The 8504-nt window shown below is 34.6% G+C and overlaps 1 protein-coding gene across 1 annotated transcript in view; it reads left to right on the top strand.

Annotated features, from left to right (window-relative positions):
• Window positions 1–3680: 3680 nt before the first annotated feature.
• Window positions 3681–8504, top strand: part of LOC111179071 (uncharacterized) — a 46703-nt gene continuing 41879 nt past the window's right edge. The window contains 1 exon segment of the mRNA XM_089911280.1: window positions 3681–3816. Within this exon segment, the coding sequence (XP_089767406.1) occupies window positions 3681–3816 (136 nt within the window).

Below are 8504 nucleotides of genomic sequence, written 5' to 3'. Positions count from 1 at the left end.
TGAAATGGGATTTCTGAAGTGAAATAATTTTGGAAAATGTGACATGTTCCATCTCACTGTTGGATACTTAAAAAATACATCGGCATATCAAAGCTTTGGGAAGTCCTGCATTAAAAAAGCTTGCTCACTTTCTTTAACTCGGCATTATTTTAAACTTCTACAACATTGCGTCCTTGTTTCATGTAATAACTGGTACCTTCCTACAGAATATGCTTGAGAAATGCTGGAGTAATAGTAATATATACAGGTTTTGGTGCCAACTTGTGTTTGAACCTTATTTCTCTGGCTTACTAACTAATCTATTGATATTTACCTAATCCCTCTAAGCTTCTTCTTTTGCATTTGGCAAAATGGGAAATATTTCATACAGAGTGAGTACCACAAATAGGTTAATATGCTTTGTCCACATTTTGTTTCCCTGGAGGCCCTGAAGTTCAATCGTTTCATGGAGCTTAGTGCATTCTCTTCATGGAGGCAGAAAATATGTTGTGTGAGCATCATTTACATATTCAGTACAATCCTGCACACTCTAGGCTTAGTTCAGCCTGAGCAAAGCTTCATAGCGTGGCTATATTATATTGTTTACATTCACAATTTATGTTGTAAAATATGTATATATGTATATCTATTAGGTTCTATGAAAATGACTTTTGCACTAGTCTCAATTTTGAGTGCTTCATGTCACTGTTCTTTTACACTATCTGTACAATTGATAGTTGGTGGAATTTTGGCTTGCTTATATAATCTCATGAATCTATTCAACTTCAATTATTTTAAATACAGAGATTGTAGTTATCATTCTTATTACTGCTAATACATATCTAGATCACAATATTCTAGTGATGCCATGACGTTGGCAGTTGGATAATTCAAAATATTTATAAAATCATTGTGAAAGGTTCTGTGTTCTTTAAAAGGCTGAGTGGCCAGGCCTAGGGTACACCTTAACACAAATAGTAGACTCTGCTAAATAGGCACACTCAAATCTAACAATGAATAACTTCATTCTATCTAGATATATGCTTTTCTTTTCCTCTGACAAAGTTTGGATTATAGTTTTCAAAGAAGATTTGTTTTGCTTTTGAATCCATTTCTCACAATTAGTCTAGTGATCCATTCCTGCCTGGAGGGCCTCATTTGTGGCTTCTCTCCTCTGTAACAACATGGAATCTCTTTGGGAAGAACAAGTTGAGTTTACTTATACCAAGGCCATTGCCATAAAGAACAGGGAAAATTCAGTTTTGTATTTTACTCTGTAGACTACAGATGAAATTACTCAGATTCCCCCAGGGTAATGAGCAGTGAGTGACATGTAAATGATACTGCAATATTCTAATAATTTCCAGGGCTAGTTAGTACAGTATCAAACCAGCAGTGAACATAATTCAAAACTTTTTCCCTATTTGAGCATTAAGTACCATAACTTTGCAACTAACCTAATGATAGGTGTTTCATTAAAACTAGGTAGGCATTGAATTTTACTATAAATATTTTTACAAGTTATGTTCCAAACAGTGCTTATGGTCAATTCTCATTTCTCAGTATTGGCTGCCTTATTCCCAGACCACTCTCTGCCAAGTTCTCATGCCCAATTGTGCCATCCTGGGGATATGTAGGAACATAGGCAAGCAAGGGTCATAATGGGAAGAACTTGGGCTTTGCAGTCCAGTCAAGAATTTGAATCTTGATTCTCTAGCTTACAATTTTCTTAGTAATGATATCTACCTCACAAAAGTTTGGTGAAGGTTAAAGTAGGATATATATGTAAAATACCTTACAGAGTGCAATAATCATAATAGGTACTCAAATATACATAGTTCTCATCTATGAAATTCTTCTATGGAAACAGTTTATAGACTTATATTTGTCAGTTATAGGTAAGTGAGCATAATATTTATAGTTCTAATTATCCAGGCCAATTCTGTTCTTCAGCACAGAGAATTGTGCGTTTGATACTATTGTTTTCCCATGACTTTGAGACTGCCTCATGAATGCCAGTGCCTGTGGAATAAGAGCTATCTGAGTGGTTTTGTAAAGGATTAAATTGTAATTTCACCATCATAACCTCCCCCCTTCCCCCTGCCAAACACACACCTTTCTAGTTTAATGATTAAAAAGAGTAACTTTGTTGGGATTATGTGCTTTAGTTAAGCTTTTGGAAAGTTCTGAAAATGAGAAGCTATAAAGAAGTGGAATGAGTTCTCTTTGCTCATAAGTGGAAGCACTTTTCCCACCACTGCTTGTTTTTGGTATCCTTCAAGAGCTGGTAGGTTTATCAACTTTTCTGCCTCAGTAAGGTGTGAGTAATATATAAACTAAACGGATTCAGGACCTTAATTACACCTGAAAGATCCCTTCACGGAAACCCCAGGTTAGTATTTGAATAACTGGGAGAAGTTAGATGTACACTAGGGGCCAGGAACCTTGGCGGGGTGGCACGTCTAAGAATTCTGCCACACTGAGGATCAAAAAAATAAAAAAGTTAATTTGTCCAATGTAGAACGGGGATTTGAAATCTAAGTACAGTATTTTGTAATATTTTGTTATATGTCACCTTTTATAAAGTTTACACTAGTAACCAAGCTAAGTGTAATATTGCGTGTTGTATTTTGCCAGTTAATACACGGAGTTTTCTAACTTGACCATTCTTTACTTGAGATATTTTCATTTATTTAAAATAAATTAGTGCTTCTGAGGAATTGGGAGGGGAGGAAAAACTTAGGAACTTGCATTTATTTAGTATATGTTATCTGCTTCAAATATTCCATATACCTATGAAAATGGCATGTCTATAGTACAATCTGGTAAAGTGCCAGATATATTAGCTTCTGAAGTGAATAGCTGTATAGCATGATTACTCAATGATTTTTTAAGCAGTAATGAATTTAACAGATAATTTACTTTTATAATCAAAAATGAAAGTGTTCTCTCCAAAAGGAAAATGAAAAAAGCAGTTTGACATCAGTTGTTTCTTGAACTATTGCGCTTGAGTGACATCCTATAAATTTCTTTGGAATATTATTAAAATCAAATTATTTATATGTGTGTGTATGCATGTGTGTAAAACAATTACTCTTCAAATTACTTTAGGGGAGTATGTGCATGTAAAAATGAAAGTAAAAGTTATTCAAGGGGCAGCATCTCAAAATGTCATGATTTCCATACATAGCAAAAAAGCCAGAAAGTTCATACTACCATTCAATTCAGTATAGAGAAATTTCACTTTTTTCAAGATACAAAATGAATCTAGAGTCATTATTCTGCATAGCATGTAACTCTTTAATTGTATTCAGAGAAGTAAAATAAAGTTTGCCAACAACGGAAAAGAGGGACCAGAAAATTTGTTGACAGCATATCCAATGAACACAGTTTCGGACAATAGGATGGATACATGTTAGGCCTGACTGGATCTATTCATCCGCCTTTCCACAGCTGGCATGCCTCCTCCACAATGGAAGAAAAGCTACAGAAAGTTTCTCTCTTTTGCAAACAACATGTAGAGCAACTTCCTTGCCTCTCCATGATCTTTATTGTACATTGAGATATTTTTCTATAGAATAGGTGAAGAAATTACACTATTATTAAAGAGTGATAACTAACTTAATCTGTATACAGGAACAGTAAAGATCCTGTTTCTGTTCATGCTAATGACAAATAATTGGAAGAAACCCTATAAGAACATGGTGATCCATGAGGCTAAAATGTGCCAAAGACAGCACATTTTTCTGGTGCGCGTTAAACAGTTTCATCCAAAGTATGAGCAGTCTTGTGTCATGGTGGTGCTCACTTGTGAATGGCTGTCACTGCAGTGGTTGGGTATGGAAACTTGCTATAAAAAGCTGTTGATTTTCATATCCCTGTCTCTAAAGTGCTGCTCAGTCTAGAGATTTATTTTACTCTGATTAACATTTCACTTCCCATTAGTTACCTGCCAGAATCTCTTATTTAGCAAGTGTCCTTACTTGTAAGTAGTTACCCCTTTAAAAGTTAAAAATGATCACATATGTATTTGGCTGTTCACTAATTCATATATGCTACACATAGTTTGCTGACATTAATTTGTTTACAAAATGCCTCAAATATCACCAAAAATCTGTAGGATCAAATAGCCTCCAATAGGCATTAGTAAACTATGTAATGATGTTCTTTTTTTCATTCCTTTGTAATTCTATCTGATGCATTTACCTTCAAAAAATATATTTATTTTCTCAAATTATAGAATATGTTCTGTTTCCTACTGCATATAAATGGTTTATCTACAAACTGGCTGGGATTCCTTATTTCCAAATTAGATAATTTTCAGGAGCTCTTTCCCATCTCAGATTATATTCTGATAGGTTTCCAGGTTTAACTAATGTATATCTACAAAAGGTGCTAAACTTGTATTTGCAGGTTCTACAGAAAAACATGCTCGCTTGGATTCATAGCATATTTGAAAATTTATTAAGCATTGCTGAACTATGATTATTTCTCTAGTTATATTTGTTATATCTTAATTTAAGAAGGATCTTTGGGATTTGTTAAGAATTTACACAAATTTCTAATTACATTTAGATAAATAAAGCAAAATTTTATTGGGAAGTGGGACTCTAGAGCATGAAACCTCTTAGAACACTCTTTTCAAATTTTCACTGATTTATGAAAGCTATCTACAAGGTGAAGCAAATAAAGCTGAAGTGTGGATCTCTGAACAACAATTTTGACTCAAGACCTTATATGTTGACACATTTTGCACAAATATTATTACACTGTTAATATGATTTGTGATACCTTTTAAAATATTCAATCTTATAATCAAATTTGATTTACTGAACACACTGTTATTACCTAATATGCAACAAGCACTTTTCTTTGTACTGATTATTTTTTATGAATATAGAAAACAAACTCCCTTGCCTCATGGAACCTGTATTCTAGAGATGGGAAGAACGTAAACAATAACAAAATAGTTAAGATATGTAATCTGTCAGATGGTGATATGTATGATGCTAAAACAATGAATGAAGGAAGGAGGAAAGGGCATGGAGACAGAGGCTCCAATTTTAAATAGGGTGATCAAGGAAGGTCTCACTAAGAAGGTATCATTTGAGAAAAGACCCAAAGAGGTTGAGAAAACCAGCCATGTATTTGTCTAAAGGGAAGAGCCTTGCAAGCAGAAGGAAGAACAAGATCAAGATCTCTGACATAGGAACATGTGTTGTGTGTTCTAGGGACATTAAGGAGGTTGGGGTAACTGGATGTTAATGAGCAAGAGGCTGAATACTAGGGTCTGAGATCTGAAATTTAACAAAGGATCCAATTACAGAGGCCTCTATAACCCCCTGGAAGGATTTTTTGACTATTCTACAGATCTGTTGCTATGCCTACCATTCCTGGCTGCCTCTGACATTCCAGCTACCTTTTAAAACCACTTTTGGTCTCCCCCAGGTTTTCTCAGAGTTTTTATGTTGGTTCCTTCGATATGGCTCCCTTTACCTTCTGAAGTTTCTGTTTATTTGATTTGGTGGAGGGAAGCCTTTACTAGTTTGTCATCTTGTCAGAACCTTGAAGCATAAAATTGTTTTGAAATACAATTTGAGAAGCAAATATTTCAGACTTTGAGGCGCTGTTAAACTTACCTATACTATCTTTTTATAATATATAATTTCTGACATTTTCCAGCCTCTGTAAATAATACCCAACTGCAAGAGGAAGCACATTACATTTTTGGACAATTTAATAAGAAGAAAAAGTTTCCTTATATTAAAATTAGACACCTTTAAAAAAAGTGTATTCAGTACATCTATAAACTCACATAGATTAAATATACATGTTATAGAATTATGACCAAAAGAGACATTAAAACTTACCACTTCTAATTCTTCAGGTTTTCAACCTTTGATAAGTAACTTATTGATCATATAAATGTGACTTGTTTAAGAGGTTAGGTGCCATCTCAGACTGACAAGACATCAGGTGTTCCTCACTAATTCTAAGGGAACCTTGGCTAGAGGAACTTCTTCAGAATGTTAAGCAGCACCAAGGAAGATATGGCTGAAAATGAGACAAAGTAAAAGTAAGTGGAAACATAAAAATTCAAGGTTTTTTAGCTGTAAGTGGAGACCTTAGAGAAAACAATTGTAGAGCAGATCTCAATGAAAGCTGAGTCCATTAATAGATGATAATCACTCTCCAGAAGTGTTGGATCTTTAACTTTTCTTTTATAGCCCTTTTTGGGAAAACTGAGTTTACAATATCAGCATTAAATAGCCTTAGGAAGCATCAATAGGATTAAAGGAATTAAAAATAAAAATTCAGACTGAATGAAACAGTCTGTGGTTCATTATGTCCTCCTTTTGTAGAGGATGTAGGGCAATAACATAGGTGTAAGCCTCAACAAAGTGTATCCTTTTATACCAGTGGTTCTTAAACTTTAGCATGCGTTAGAGTCACCAGGAGAGTTTGTTAAAAAACAGATTGCTAGTCCCCACTCCAGTTCATAGATGACAGTGATGCTGCTTTTCTAGGGGCCAGTCTTTGAGAACCAGGATTCTCATAGGTAAGTGTTCTTAGGGTCATATATTACCTAGGTGATTACTCTTAGGATAATATATTTTGGGAGGTTAGAAAAATGTCTTCACATAGGGATCCAGGATTTTTGCAGCTTTTGGATTCATTATCCTAGAGGGTCTCTGTGCATACAGACATCAGGAGACAAAGACCATGCAAACACTTGGTTCTTAACCAATGTCTTATACTGGAAACGGCATATATCCCACGTCTCCTCACATTCTTTTGACCAAGCGTAACTATAAAAGAATCTAGAAAATGGCAATGGAATTTCAGCTCCTAACACCAGAGATTCTGATTCACTATATCTGGAGAGGAAGGTTTGATCTTTAAAAGTTCTATCACTGATTGAGTTATTCGCTAAGTTTCAGAATTCTGGTTCCACCACTATGGTTCAACAAAGAAATATTGAGGGTCTATTATATGAAAGACACTGTGCCAGCCAGTGGGGACTATTAACTTTGATGGAAAGTTAAACATTAGCCCTGTTTTGGGAGGGCTTCCAGCTTAATGAGAGAGAGAGAGATAAACACAGGACCCTTATGCCAGGTTAATTCTCTAGATGTGTATTGAAACTCTGTCTCAACTTCCTTACTTCCTGTTCACTCTTTAACCCATTTTAATTTGGCTTCCACTCCCACTAGTTCCATTGAAGTAGGTTTTATTAAAATAATGAACAATGTCCATGTTATCAAACACAGGACAAGGATATTTATCTGTCCTCAATTTTCTGAATAGCATTTCATATATTTGGCCTTTCCTAATTATTTGAAAAACTTCCTTTTTGCTGCTTTTAATGCTTTTCTTAATTGATATTTCCCCTGGATCAATCGTTGTACCTTCTAATCCATCCTGGATTACTTTTCTTCTTCTAATTAAGACTGGATTGCCTCTGGGATTTGCTTGGGTCTCTTTTTTCTCCGTTTATGATATTTCCTTATATGATCATGTCCAGTCTTAGGTCTTTAATCCCCAAAGATATGTTGATGACTTTCAAATGTATGTGTCCTACTCAGACCTCTTTCTCTTAAGCTTCATTTCCACATATTTATTTGCCAACCTAACATCTCCCCTCAATTTTAATAGACATCTGAAACGGAACATATACAGCTGCTTTTTTTTTTTCTTCAAAAGAGGAATACTACATACCATGTCATTGAGTGAAACTGTTTGAAGAGATAAATTAAGGATAGTTTGAAGACATTCATTGTTGTCTCTTCTTTGAGAACATCTTATTCTGAAAGCAGAATATTTTTGGCTCAGGAATGGACTAAACTTTTAACACAGATACAGTTTATTAGTATAAGAACTATAGATTTTTGAACCCAGAAGCTCTAGATTCAAGTTCTGGCTCATTTATTTCTAGCTATGTGATTGGTAATTCACCTGACTCTTCTGATTGTCAGTCTCTTCACCTATAAAATGAGGATGAAGGGAGCTACCTAACAAGAATTTCAACGTTTAGAAATATTGTTGCTCTTTTCTTACAAATAGAACTAACAGTGGCAAGCATACACAACTTTGGCCATTTTTGTAAGATTTACTGTAAGATTATCTAGCAAGTGATTACTGAAAATAGGACTTGAAAGTTGAATTTTCATAAGTTTTTGACTTACAGATAGTCAATGACTGTGATACAGATCTTGGTAGCTGAAAGAAATTGGGTATATTTTGCAACCATTACATCTAATAAATACCTAAAAATATTGCCATCCTTGTAAGGAAACTCATATCTCATTCACTGCTGTCTAGTCTACAGTTATAATAGAACCATTGTTTTCTCACTGTTTTTAAGATATTTTATAGGGCAACCCCCTAGCATTATCTTTATGCAGCTCCCTAACATTAGTTGCTTATTCAGTATATGAAATAGCATAAAATAGGACATGTCGGAAAATTTTTTTCAGTAGATTTCTGTAAAATCTTTGGTTTTGCTAGTTAAAAGTGCTTATGTA

This window comes from Delphinapterus leucas, chromosome 5 (genome assembly GCF_059928025.1).
Source record: "Delphinapterus leucas isolate spDelLeu-1000000601 "Yukka" chromosome 5, BTC_Dleu_Yukka2, whole genome shotgun sequence".
NCBI classification, from domain to species: Eukaryota; Metazoa; Chordata; class Mammalia; order Artiodactyla; family Monodontidae; genus Delphinapterus; species Delphinapterus leucas.
The sequence above is the reverse complement of the archived record's forward strand: the minus strand, read 5'-3'. Positions and strand labels throughout refer to the sequence as shown.